This window comes from Coturnix japonica, chromosome 21 (assembly GCF_001577835.2).
Source record: "Coturnix japonica isolate 7356 chromosome 21, Coturnix japonica 2.1, whole genome shotgun sequence".
NCBI lineage: Eukaryota > Metazoa > Chordata > Aves > Galliformes > Phasianidae > Coturnix > Coturnix japonica.
Genome location: NC_029536.1, coordinates 2,676,900 through 2,691,138, shown reverse-complemented (window position 1 = coordinate 2,691,138; position 14,239 = coordinate 2,676,900). Strand labels below are relative to the sequence as shown.

General features: G+C 47.0%; 1 protein-coding gene across 4 annotated transcripts in view; it reads left to right on the top strand.

The window, feature by feature from the left end:
- RERE (arginine-glutamic acid dipeptide repeats) overlaps positions 1-14,239 on the top strand; it is a 143,050-nt gene that overhangs the window by 27,102 nt on the left and 101,709 nt on the right. For 3 of the 4 annotated variants that reach the window (XM_015882641.2, XM_015882638.2, XM_015882639.2), the window contains exon 2: positions 11,925-12,395. In XM_015882641.2, the coding sequence (XP_015738127.1) occupies positions 12,071-12,395 (325 nt within the window). In that variant the 5' untranslated portion in view covers positions 11,925-12,070. Of the gene's footprint in view, positions 1-1,057; positions 1,206-11,924; positions 12,396-14,239 lie in introns of those variants that run through there. The other variant, XM_015882640.2, reaches the window with a different exon arrangement.

Below are 14,239 nucleotides of genomic sequence, written 5' to 3'. Positions count from 1 at the left end.
CTGTTCCTCTTCTTTCCACCCCGTTGCCAAACCTGAAGGGAGAGCTTGATTTATGTGAAGCTGAGAGCGGCGTTAAGTCTCCTTTTAAAAATAGGTTTGGCTTAGCAGGGGTTTAATGCGTGACACTTGTTGCTCGCCTGAGCTGGGAAGTGATGTAGTATCAGCTTTTAGAAAGCACTTGTCACAATTGCGTCTCCGCATGCTCTTAAAATGAATTGAAGTTACTTTATTGCTTTGGTACAGTGTGTGCAAGCACTTGAACCTGCTTTGAACCAGTGAGCTGGGTGGCCCCAGTGAGCTGCAGGCTGGTGTTTGTGGAGCTCTTTGCCCTGGTGTTGCTCCCCATGGCAGTGATGGATGCTGGCATACACCAACTCTACAGGTTGATGTATTTTGATTGCACTTTGCCAATATTTTGTCTCCTCGGAGCAGTGGTTCGTTGTGGTTCTGTCCTAAACGGTATTTTTGCAAATAAACGGAACTTGGCCTGAATGAACTTTCTGCTGGGAAGCAATTTTGGAAGTCATGGGAAGCCGATACTTCCTCCAGCACTCGGTTCATCTCAGTGCCTTGCCAGATGTCAAGCCACATTTGATGAGGAAATTGCAGTGAGGATAGATGCCGCGTGGTTGCTTTGTGCTGACCCAAGGCTTGGATTTCAGCCCGGGCAGGTCTGCAGCTCTCACAGAGCAACTTGGTGTTGGAGCTGATTTGGAGCAGGCCGGGCTCCAGCTGTGATTAATGGTAAGTTCTTCTCTTGTATTCGCTGTGCAGCGTGTCAGTTCACCTTACGTGCCGTGCCGCACGGCCGCAGGTAAACGCTCTCTATTAAAAACCAGAAAGGCCCAATTAAGCGAACGGGTTTTGCCGAGCAGATGAATCCAGGCGGTGGGAGGGCAGCAGAACCGCTCCCTCCTTCCGACCCAGCTCCCGGCCGTCCCCGCATTGAGTGCGGTTCGGAGGGTCCGAGGCCGAGCCTCGCTCCGCTCCGTGTTTTCCCCCTCGCCGCCCGCCGGGCCGCGCTCCGTGCCCGCCTCCTGCCGCTGCCGGGCGGGTGGTGGCGGCGGGTCCGGGGGGACGAGGCTCGTTCCGCCGCTTCTCCTCGCCCGGCCCAGCTGCCTGCACGCCGGGCGGCCGGCGGAGGGGCCTCCTTTTGTTCGCCGGCCGCGCCCGCTGCTCGTCGGCTCCGCGATCACCGCCAGCGGGTGAGTGCCGGGACACGGCGGTACCGACGGGGCTCCTTCCATTTGGGGCCGTGCTGCGGTCCGAGCCTTGTTTTATTTTCCCTATGGGGAAAGTTGGGTCAACTCGGTGGGTGAGGGTGGCACGAGGAGTTGCGTGTGGATCCTTTGGCTTCACTTCTGCGTTGTATAAACGGGCCAAGCTAAATGATTGTGCTGTGTTTAATTTCTTACTCGAAGGAGAAGGAGGGATGATGTGGGGCCGGCACGTTCACCCCACACAGAACAGCCTGAGCTCCCCATGGGGCTGTGTGCCCACAGCGCTGCCCTGCGAGGGCACCCGGGCCTGGTTGGAGCCCAAGGTGAGATGGCAGGGGACACTCAGATATCCACTGTGCTCCAGCAGCGTTTCTTTAGGGAGCTGAGAGCTGGAAGTAAACAGGACTTAAAGCCCAGCAGACAGAGCAGCGCTATGCCGATGTAAAGCCATTAATCTGCAGGCAATTAGTTCCAGCCGTGCAGCCAGCTCGGCGTGTTTTTTTTTGTCAGTATGTTTTTTGTTCTTACAGACGACGGCGTATTTCAGGACTTAGAGAGCCTAGTAAATATCACAAGACAGACATTTCAGGCGCTTAGCAGCAAGTTGAGAAAGCGTGTGGGAGCAGCGTTTTAAAAAGCCCTTATTTGTGTTTCCAGCCCTGTAATTTAGCAGCGTTTCAACTATTTTTATCGAGCTCAGTGGGAGCAGCAGAAGGTGGCAGCGAGCTGTTGGATGTGGCCGTGCTGGGAGGGTTCCACCATTGCCCCCCTCCTGGTTGCTGTGTCTCATGGTGAAGCTCAGGCTGCGTGTGAGCAGCTTTCCAGAGCAAGGCAATGAAGAATTTATCTTTTCTTGCGGTCGGGATTTATGAATTGAGGCTCGGGCTGACGTCATGTATCCTCCCGCTTCCTTTGTGTGCGTGTGTTAGAGTTGATAGTGCTTTGTCTTACTTCAAATAGCCGCTGCTGTGCTTCCAGTCCCCCTGCAGCTCTGTTGCTGTGGCCCTTGGTTCTGTTGTGCTTGGGTGAGTCGCTTCTATGTGAAGTAGATGAGTCCTTAATTGTGATTACCACAGTGCTGCACGCAGCTGTTGTGCCTGCATTGCCTGTCTGAAGGGTTGAATCCTCACTGCAGGTTGTGAGGGTTCTCTCTGTGTCTCAGCTCTTCTTCATGTAGAGGTGACAAGGTGGGACTTTAATTTCCTGGTGTGAGTGGTTAGGGACACAGGGATGGACCTTAGAGCAACTTAGAGGGTTGTTGTGTTCAACACCTTTAGAAAAGCTCTATAGAAACAAAGCTGTTCCATGTTGGCACCTGAGATTAGTCTTCCTGCTGCTGAAATGCAGATTGAATGGGTCAGGTGCAGCAGGTGAACAGAGGGCACATCCCTACCAGGTCAGGCTGGCTGCAAATCAGCACATTTCTGGTCCAGAAATCCCTCACTGATGAGGGCACCTACTGACTGATGTTGATGGGGATGGTTGGGGTTTGTAGCTGCAGAAAGCAGCTGTTTGGGGCAAGGATGGTGCCCTTCACTGAGCACACAGCTTCATAGGGCTGCCCATGGCTGTTAGGTCAGTGTGTGCGCTGCTGTTTCTTTGCTCCTGGGTCTCCTTAAGCAGATAGAAGTTTTGCTGATGCCGTGTATGCTCCAGGAGGAATTAAATGGGATTGGGAAACAGCAAAAAAAAAACAGTGTTTCTGCTGTCTGTTGGTACGTGCTGCTAACGTGGTGTTCCACCTGAGATCTGCTGACTGGTTTACAAACAAACCCAAAGCAATTAGGAAGACAGAGGGTGCAGGAATAGATACGTGTTGATGATCATGGTACACGAAAGGCTGTTTTTCCCCCAAGGGATTTTCAAATTAAGGATGTTTCTTTGCAGCATTAGTCTGGCCTCTGACAGATGAACGGATTAAGTGTGGTGGCTGGGCTTGTTACAGGCCCCAGCTGTTGGCCTGAATCTCTGCTGGCCATCGCTATCCCTGCTGTAGGGCCAGGGGCAGCTGGTTTATGAGCACAACTTCTCTCTGACCCGCTGCTGTTAGTTAAACAAGTCACAAGTGCGGTTCAGTCGAGTGCAGCAGCAGAAAGCAGAAGCAGCTCAGGTGCTCAGGAAGCAGAAGTTGTGTTATAACCTGTGGCATAAGGCTGTGCTCAGTAAGGTGATTTATGGGAACACAGAACAGCTATTGATGTGTCAGGCTGGGTTAAGTAACAGAGGATAGGCACCACGAGAAGCTTCCTATAAGCTAATTAGCTTTGTTTATGAAAGCTCTATAAATGGATCAGAGGGATACCTGTTTTCTGTACTTAAACTATTATAACAAAGCTGGAATTCTTTCCAGAAGAGAGGACAAAAGTAATATTTATAGTGAGCTTTGCCTGGGGTGGTGATTGGAGTTTCTGACCCTTGGATGCGAGGTGTGAACAAACAGCGCTGACAAATGTAAATAATTAAAGCCAGCTGGCTTTCTTTAGGACTTATTTTCAAGTTATGCCAAGAAAAGGCCTTTGTGACTGCATGAAGGCTTTGCTACTGGAATAGAACTTGGTTGTGGTGTGTACATTTGCCTGTGATTCTAATCATGTGTTTTAGAAATACGCTTTTTCCTGATGTTAGCAAAAGCACGAGATAAATCTTCTTGAATCTTGAGACATGCAAAACCCCGCGTGCTTTGCTTTCAGCGCTGTTTTCTTCTTGGACTTGCTTAGTGAGATCAAAATGACTTGGTTTTGAGATAAAGCTGAGATCCTGTTAATACACAGTAAGTGTTTCTGCGGCATCTGGGGTCTGATAAGCTTATGTTCTGCTTGTTTAGAGTGAAGGGCATTGCATAGATGGGACGTTGGGTTGTGTGGGTGTGCTGAGCTTGTTTAGAAGGCTGAGGGCTGTTTTGGTGGCTGGTAGGGACTGGAGGAAGTGCAGGGATCAGTCATTGCAGTGGCAGTGTAACTCATTGCTCTGTCGCTGCTCGTTTATCTGGGCAGTAAAATGATAGCAGTAATACAAACATGATGTTGGAGCTTCAGGTTTCCTTCATTCCCCATCGTGGAGGTTTCAGCCTCCTAATCTAATCACCCGGTGCAATTAATCTGTTTACCTCTGATAGAACCAACATGCCACTTCCTCTGCCCTTGGAAGCTCCGTGGCTGCCAGTGCCCTCCCCAAGTGCACTTACAGCAGGGCCTGGCAATACAGGGAGCTGTGCTTTGCTGTGCTCAGAGGGTTATTGGTTGAATCAATGCCTACTGATGGGACGTGGCCATGGCATGTAGTTAAATCACACACTGAAAACGGCTGAGCCGTGGCACAAGTCAGCACAACTCAGGCACTAATAGTGTGGAAGAAAGCCCCCGTCCTTAGGTCTGCCACAGTGACAGATCCCCCATAGAACTCCCTTGTTACAGGCAGTCAAAACATACTGTATTTGCTCCATTTCCTATTGAAATCTAACAAAGGAGCCAAAAATCAGATTTCCCTTTCCCGATAATAAAGCTATTCCTTTGAGATTAGAGCCGGGAATGGATTTTTCTATATAGCAGTTCCTGCTTATTAATTGAATGCTCTTAGGTAATCTCGTATGCTGGTTTGTGTGAGAGCACGAGAGGAAGAACATCACTACCCTGCATGTTTAATATTAGATCATTGTAATTGCCTTCGAGCTGGAGACCTAGCCTGTGTTTGTAGTTAAGACTGATATAAAAGAGTTAAGAGCAGCCCAAGGTTATTAGATCATTTGGAAACTGATTACCCTTTCACAGCGTAATAAAGTAATTATGAATAGTGTATGAAAATTGGTTGCAGTCTGTTTCAACATTATGACTGCCTGTCTTTAAAAGAAATTACATTGTCCTCTTTGCGTGTTGTTCCTCCCATTTGCATATTCAAAGCACGTTGGGTATTTGTCACTTCCAGCTGTAAATGCTAAAGAGCATTTACAAAAACCCAACCAAATGATGCCATCTGTTTGGATGGGTTTCTGTGACGTTTGGTAATCCTTCACCTTGGGTCTGTTCTCTTTCCAGCTGTATGTGCTGCTGTTGCTGCAGAGAGGTGCGTTGTGTTATTATTAAGGTGCTGAGTGCTGCTGACCCAGCTGAGATAGCCATTGAAAGCATTAAGCATGAGAATCCACAATGTGTTTTTTGCATTGCTCTCATGGATAACTTAGAGCTTGATGAAACTCCAGCCAGGCCAGACTTGCTCCATTCAAAACTGTATGTCTTTTGTAGGAGGTTCCCTTGTTCTCTCATGGCTTAGCAATGCGATTTGATACTAAAACACTGTGCTGGAAAACTTGTTTCGTATTCCTTATTCAGTGCAGTTGCATTTGGAAATACCTGCTCATACCAAAGTTCATTGTGATTCAGAGGCCGGATCATAATTCAGCATACGTTAAGAGCTCGTCAGTGGGTAATAAATCTCACCTAAGCTGTATAAGTTATCTCAAGGGAGAGGCTGCAGGACTGCTGGGGACAACAGGCTGATGTGCTGGGTGTAATTGGGCCCTGACTTTGGGGTGCCTCGACTCCTGCTGTGCTGGGAAGCAGCTCCTGGCTGGGCTGGGGTTGCAGGAGGGAACTCCTCAGCTTGCCAGGCAGCTTCTGAGCTCTCCCCTGGGGCTGCTGGGTGCTCATTGATGTGATAGAAGTATGGAAGGGTGGGGATGTCTGGGAGCATGGATATGGAAGGCAGTGTGTGCCCCAGGTCTGCTGCTGGGGGTGGTGGAGCTGCAATGTGAACGAGGCCAGAGTGCTTCTTGTGCGGCTTAATAATGCTTTGCATCACTTGTTCGACACTTAATGGTTTATGGTCTAATTTTGCAAATCACCGTGCTCAGCAGCTTACAAGATCAGACCTAAATACATTAATCCAGCTATATTGCCTCATCCTGTTACATTAGATGCCATCACTTCAGTCATACAATAGTTAAGAGTCTGCACTGAGAGTACTGGAAGTAGAATTTAATGTCTAAAGCGTGACCGAAGTCAGAAGTTATTTCATGCAGCCTTAAAACACTTCCTCTTGGTTCAGATTAGAGGCAGACTAATCATTTGAAGCATTTCTTCCCTTTTCTCATGAAAAACGCAGCTGGTTATGAACAGCTTTTCAGTGGGATTTATTAGCAGCGGTCAGCAGGTTGCTGATGCAATTCTTCATGGGGTGGGGAAAGGCTGCAGGAGGTTGGGAAGGGCATTGCTCTGAATTGGGGGTGCTTCAGAGCTGATGGGGGAATCAGTGGCCCGAGAGCTGTAACATGGTTATAGTGTAAGTGGATTTCTGTGTTACATTTAATGCTACATAGGGTGGAGGTATTTTAAGGCTTAAAAAAAAGAAAGGGAAGCTGGCTCACTGACTGTGAGAGAAGTGAATGAGACCAGAGGGAAAAGCCATCCGCTGGATTGCAAGGTGAGAAGTTGTATTGGATTCCATGGGATAAATAGATGGTGTTCATGTGTGCTGTGGAAGCTGGACAGGGAGAGCTGCAGTAGGGGTTTATAAGTAGGTAGAGATTTAGATTTATAATCTGAAAATGGCCATAGACGGTGTTTTCTGTTTGCTCATCTGTTGTGCTGGATGGTCCCATGTTAAGACCAGCTACGTCTGCTCATTTCCTTTGTTGTTAGTTAAGATGGTCTGTGGGATTTCTGTGGTTCCTGTCTGGTGCTAAAATCTTACAACATAAGGAGATGGGCTCTTTCCTAACGAGCTGCTCACCACCATTTGTTATCTTCAACGCTCAGCCGCAGCCGATGATGGTGTGGGAGGAAACTGCCCCTCTGATTCAAGTGAAATAATGGCAATTGCACAACGTTGTGCGTTGAATGAGGGAAACGTGCCTTAATCTTATGGGGTGATTCAAGTCCTTGCTATTGGGAGAGGCAAGAAGATAAAGTCAGGGACATGGGATAATCTTCAGCACGGGATACAGAGAGACCATGAGCTGTGCTGCAGGTTGGACTGAAGGTGTGCTTTGGTGTCTGCTTTATGTACCCACATCTATTGCACTGCAGTGTTTGCTCTTGGAATGATACCCCTCTGCCCAGAGATAGAGTGAGCACCACGCATCACGCTGCCACCAGTGAGGTTTTACTGCTTTAAATACTGGCACTTGTTAACTGTATTCTGTAAATGCAATAAAGGAAGCGAGATGTAATTTAATACATTGCAGTTGCGAAGCATTAGGAAATTATGAAGAATCTGCTGACCGGTTGCTGTAGACAGCCTCTAATGTGAGACAGAGATCAAGTCAGTATTTCACACACGAATAAGCACACTTAATCTCCTGATTACAACAGGGCTTCTGTGTTGGGGAGAGGCTTTGGAGGACAGCTCTGCTGCCTGCTCTGTCACTCGGAGCGAGCTGCTGCTCCAAGGAAGCGAGACCCAGCTCTGAAATCAAAGGCTTTGCTCCTATTACTGCTCATGTGAAAGCATGTTAATGCAGCAGACGACAAAACTAGGCCTTGTGAAAGTCCATTGCCCTTTGTTAACTTTGCACTGTCTTGTCCTTGTTGTAAGGCTAGAAGAGCAGCGTTTCTTTGCCTTTCCAGTGTTGTGAAATTTGATGGTGTGGCTTCAGCTTTAATGATGGCTTTGTGTTTGTGGCCCTGTCTGGTTGCTCAGCCCAGCCCAGGAGCCCACCCTGCACTTATTCTTCTATTTTTGGGGTAATTGAAGTCAACAGTTACATGTAGCTGAATGAAACGGCTAATGTGGCTGAAGAGCAGGACTTAGGCCTTTGTTTGCTGCTCCAAGAAAGGCTTTCCCCTAAATAACCCAATCTAGTTTTAGTTTGAGTGCTTTAAATGAAGATATTTTTGAGGCTTTCTAGAAGATGAAAGGCTTGTGTAAAAGGGCAAGCACGTCACTGTGGCCAATAAAACCATCATACTAAAAAATAAACGTGTGTCACGGCAGAATTGTTCACTTTGTTTTTTAAACATTGGTAAGCAACCTCCTAGTGCAGGTGTTGTCTCAGCTCCAGGTAATGCGATGCTCCCCATATAGCAGCTCTGTGCTGCCCCATGGGCCTTCCTCCCCCACAGCCCATGGCAGCAGGGAGCTGTGTTGCACTATAGGAACGCTTTAACAAGTCTTAACTTTGTTTGCAAGTGATGCTATGGGACTGCTGCTCTGTGTTCTTCAGCCTTGTATTGTGGTAATCGTTTATGTGAGCCTGCCTGGCTTCAGAGACAAGGAAGTAATCCCTGGCGTTGTGTTTACTGTCTCTTGCTCCTTGTTTGCTCCCTCCCACTAATTACAACTGGAGAGGCCATTAAAGCACCCTCTGAAATCACCTGAGGGGTTTTGAGGAGCTTGCAACTCTGGCTAACTTATCTAGGGAAGTGTTGTTGGTTGTACAGAAACTTCTAAGACTATTGACTTGCATGTAGCTGCTCTTAAACAGCTCTCATTTCTCCCCGGGTTAATCTAAGATTGCATTACATTTATAGAAGCCAATGTGTAAAACTGCCCAGAAGTGTAGATGTTCTTATCTCTTATCTCTGGGCCAAGTGTTCCAGAGCTGTGTTTGTGCTGCAAACTCCAAGCTCAGCCAAGGAGATGGGGAAGGCCACTGCTAAGTGAGTCATTTTATAGTTGTTTTGGGATGGAGAGAAAAGCAAGAAGAGAATGAGCTCATTGCTGACTGCATTATGAGCTCCCAAAATACTTGGTCACCTGAATGCCCGCAGCTCCCGTTTTCAACAGCAAATAGAAGATAGGGGAAGAATGCGGGGGAAAGCTGATAACAGATGCTCTGAGCCTTTTCTGGAGCAGAAAGGTTAAACCGCATGCCTCAGCAGGGAGGTCAGCCTGCGGTGCTGTTAATGAGCTCTGTCCTCAGGGGTGGGATGGTAGGAAGGCAGAGCTGTGTGCATGTTTTTGGTTCCTGTGCCTGGTTCTTCACCTCCCTGTTCTGGCCTCATGGCGTTTCTGTTGGACTCACTTTCACATGATGTTTAAAACCCAACTCTTCAGGTATTTAAACCTCTTAGCTGGTATTAACATGCAGAGAGCTGCAATGCGTTGGCTCCAGTAATGGTTTCCAGGGGCAGACATGAAATAACCATGGAGCTGCCAGTGGTCAGCAGCTCAGTGCCCACAGCCAGCCATGATTCTCAGAGCTTCCCAGTAATGCTGTGCAGTGATTTGGGGCTGTATATGGACTATGTTAAACTGGAGGGGCAAAATACATCTAGGAATCTTCAAAACATGTTTGGGTCAATGCTTGAATGAAAGATGATTATTTTCTGTGGCTTAATTAGTGCTAGCTGAGAGAAGCTTTTCTTTGCTCTTCTGGCATCCTAATGCGTGCTTCACTCTGTAAAGCTAAAATCTGCTTTCAGAACCAAGATGAGCAGGAGCAGCTTGCAGTGCAGTTCTGGCTGCTCGTTCAGATTCTTTGCACAGCTCCTCCTGGTTCCTTGAGATTTCAAGACTCCGAGAGAGACCTCAGGATGTTTCAAGATGCAGCTGAATTAATACGGATGAATGAGCTGTCAGTTACCATCAGCTCTGGGTTTATTTCTCCCTCATTCTTGGTGTCAGTGAGAACAAAAGGACTGGCACCGCGACTCTTCTCTTCCTTCTGTTGTTTATGTTCTCCCCAAATCAATCTGTAAACAGCATTCTAGTTTTAATAACTGGAGAGTGCAGCTCTATAGGGTGAGGATGAGGATTGTAACAAGCAGCAGGAAAGGCTCTGAAGGGACAACTTGTCTTTGCTAGGATTCAGTGCCTTGCTGTTGTTCCTAACACAGAAGTTGGGTCCATAAGAGCTGCAGCCCCAAGTATCTGGCTCTTACCCATCCCTGGAGGCCACTGAATGAAACTTGTGGGGTATCCTATAGTTTCTAGTCTCCAAGAGAGACCTGCTGTCCAATGGGTTGAGACAGCACTGCTTGGAATTTTACATAGCCCGGGGGAAGTAATTTGTTTTCATTCCAAATAAATGATTATTTGCTCTCTAATTATGTTGTAACAACAGTGAAGGGGTTGGGGAGAGGAAGTGACAAATCCTCAGGCTTGCTATTGAGGAGTTTCATAGCCTCTAGAAATGGAAGACATTTCTTATTGAGTCTCTATGGACTGTTGCTATCGCTATCCCTGCAACCTCCCTGGCAATTGACAGGTTCATTGTGGCCGTCTCTCCTGGAGCTGCTCTGGGTTCCCCTGTGTGTTAGCAGAACGATGGCAGCTGCTGTGAGGAGGAAAGCAAATAGAATCGTTTCTTACCTGGATGATTGGTTCATTCAGGAAATGCCCGAGAGATTCAAGCTCCAGCCTGAACTGTATCAGTAACAGCAATTTGTCTCTGTGGTTGTTTTCATTGCTGGAAGCAATAGTCGGCAGGGCCTGGATTACATAGTAGGCTTCAAATACACAGCTTCATTGCCTCCTTCAAAATCAAAGTAGTCCTTTACTTTCCTCATTGTGCTTCCAGACACTTCACATGAGGCCATTCAGCCCCTTTAGGCCCCGTGTTTTGTGCTGGAGGTGCTGTAGCCTTGTGCTCAGTGCAGCTATTCCTGCTCACAGTGGTAGTGTGGCATCCTGGGGAGCTGTGTGTTGGATGGGGTTGGTACACACTTAGTACACAAATTCGAGTTAGAGCTGCTGTATTTTTATGAATGATATGGAATCTGCAGTGTAAGATGGGACCGAACTCTGCTTTAGGATAGCAGCCTGACCTCTTTGGAAGAGCAATAGAGGCAGTGGGATGACAAACTGGTTGTATGACATGGCTTATGTGACTCACTGCATTGGCATTCTCTTGTAGAGAGTATCGGGTATCATTTCTGAAGAGGTGTGAAGTGTTTTGAGCACTTCTTTGCTTGTTCATAGTTTGTTTTTTGTTCTCATGATGGGTTTCCCAGCTCTTACCCTGTATCGATGACCATGGGAAGATGGATGTCTCAGCTGCTAGAAGCCTCTCTGGAGACTGAAAGCGCTGCTAGCTGTTGCTGTGAGGTGTAGCGTGTAGAATGCAGTCATGGTCATTTTGATCTGAGCAACAGGGAGGGCGTTTGGACTCCATTTTGAGTACAAAGAGTAATGGGATGTGGCTGCATAGGGCTGGTGCTGTTTGGCCTGCAGTGGGGGAGCTGGGTGGGCAGCTCCTCTGTGCTCTTGGCTTTGCTATGGGGATCCTGGCCCATAGGACAAGGCTTGCCAGTTCTCTTGCAACAGTTAATACAGGTTTGCTTACTGTAGGCTCACACTGAAGGAAAAAATAACGCAGTTGATGCAAAGAGTATTGATTAAATGATCAAGGAGGTAAAAGCATTGGATTATCTCTTCCCGTCCTATTCCCCAGCAGGAAACTGAGTGTGTGAAGCTGGTGGCATGTAAAATCCACCTTCCTGTCTTCTGTTAGCTGTAAAGCAAGCATGATATGTGGAGAAGCAAGTTTTCTAAGTGCTGTGGTTTCCTTTCAGTTCATTCATTGCTGTGCTCTTTGGGTTGCAGCTTGGTTGTAAAACCACTCGCTCTGGTTTTGGGAAGGTGGGTGAAGCTGTTGTTTCCACAAGTGCTTCAAAGGACCATCTTGTATTTGCAGCGTTGGATTTTTCTGTACTAAATAACTTTGGGGCGTGGGTTCCTTTTGTTTTAATGGGTATTTTCAAATATGAGAGAATGGCGAATATTAACATTGGCTTTTTTCCCTCTTTCTTCCCCCTTTCCTCCTTCAAGAACCTTTTTAAAACGCTGGGGTTGTTGGAGTGGTTGAATTTTTCCTGGATTTGAGTGAGAAATTCAGAAGACTGAAGCCCAGGCTCACTGTCTACCTTTCACGGAGGCCCAGCCGTGAGAGGACAGAAGAAGGCACGTGGCGAATCATGACAGCGGACAAAGAAAAAGACAAAGACAAAGAGAAGGACAGGGATAGAGACCGGGACAAGGAGCGAGACAAAAGAGATAAGGTGAGGGAGAGCGAGAACTCGCGTCCTCGACGGAGCTGCACGTTGGAAGGAGGTGCCAAGAATTATGCAGAGAGTGACCACAGCGAAGATGAGGACAATGACAACAACAGTGCCACCACGGAGGAGTCCACAAAGAAAAGCAAAAAGAAACCACCCAAGAAGAAATCCCGGTATGAGAGAACAGACAACGGTGAAATCACGTCCTTCATCACGGAGGATGACGTTGTATACAGGCCTGGAGGTAAGAAGTTCTGTGCTGTGTTTGTTTTGCAGCTAGTTGTGCACTTAGCTATAGCACTTAGCTGGCTGCAGCGTGTGCTGTGCTCCTGCTCCAGGTTGTGGTTGTATGGGGGAGGTTGCCACGTTTCCATTGGAGACTATTATGGATCCATATGCAAAACTTTACAGATACATCTTGTAGTATCCCATTTGTTGAAATGGTTGTGAGCTTTCCTTTAAGAATGAACCACCTTTTTCACTTTCTACTCCATTAACTTTGTTTCATATGGGAAGCCTGTTTTAAATTGAGCTGGACTATGCACTGTGCACCTTGGTCTGAGATTGAAACTAGATGTGATCTGAGCTGGAGGATGGATGAGGTGGCATCTTCCCCCCCACTTCTAAGTTGTTCTACAAATCCATTTTGTTTGTTGAGATCCTCATCTCTTCTCCTTGTAGAGTAAATCAGGTGAGTTAAGATCTCACACCCATTATCTCATTCATTCTCCCTCCCAATTCCTAATATATAATAGCTAATATAGCTAATGCCTGTGCACAGCAATGTGTGTACTGAGCAAAGCCACCAGTGTCAGCAGGTGTCTGGGTGTGAGGACAGCAGTGAGAAGCTTATATTACACTCTGCATATCTTGGACGTGCCATTCAATTGCTGCATGGTTCACATGAGGTTTTCAGACTCATATATAAGGATTCAAGGTGTAACCTGTGGCTGTTGCCAGCTAATTCCTTCCTGAAAGTAAAATAGAGATTATTCACCTGGTTGTATTCCTTGTTTTTTGATGTCCCCATGTTCATTTGTGCTGTGTTTTAGTAGTTAATTGCAGTTGTCTGTTTCACCATGAGGGATGTTGTTTTGGACTGTACTGTTCAGAGTGCTGGCTTAGGGGCTCTGCTGGCTTTATATTGCTCTTTGTCAGACGATTGCTGTTGGTGTAGTAATGCTGCTGGAGCAAATCAGATGAATTCCAAATAAAATCCATGGAAACTAGAGAGGTAAAAGCTTGTCTGATTTTTTTCTATGAGGCACAGCGTGTCTCAAGTACCAGAATGTCATTGTGTGGGTAATGTAAGTGGGTGAAATGCTCTATCCAGGTGAGGCTGAAGGAAGTGCCCTGAAGTGCAGGGCTTGTAGCTGGGTGGTATCTGTTGCCTGAGCAGTAGCAATAGGAAGCCTGCCTAAGGATCAGCTTTGGAGCAATCTTATTTTCAGTGTCAGAGGATGAAAAATACGAGTATGTTAGGAACAGCTGTTGTGTGGGCCCAGCAGTACAATGCGATATGCTGGCTTTCACCGCAGAAAGACTTGGCGTCAAATTAAGATGGAAAATCACAGTGCTCTCAATTTCATTCTGGAGCGGATTGGAGGAGAATTAGTGCTTTGTTCGGGGCTGCAGGGCTCTGTGTGCCACTGATGCAGCGACACATGGCTGGAGGTGTATCTGCAGGGCAGCAGGAAGCACAGCTTACACCATTGCAGGAGAGCTATGGAAGGAAGGAGCAGATAGCATTTATTGTTTCCTTACACAATAATCTGTTCAGAAGAGAAAGGGCCATGTACAGACATAGCAGGAAACATAGGGGGGGAGGTCCTTTCCACGTGAGTGATTCTGACTCTGAGATACTTAGGTCTCCTATGGATGAATGTTAGTGCAGTGCTGGAGGGGTGTGAGCAAGGATGAGACCATAATGGACCTGCTTGAGGTTTTTAATACTTTAATTTAAAACATAACTTCCTAACAGGAACGAGCTTCTGAATTCGCACTTCATTGCATAGTATATATTCTAAAAGAAGCGTAGTAGGTGAAAATCTTACATCTTCTGGCTAGGAGGTTCTGTAAAGGGTGATG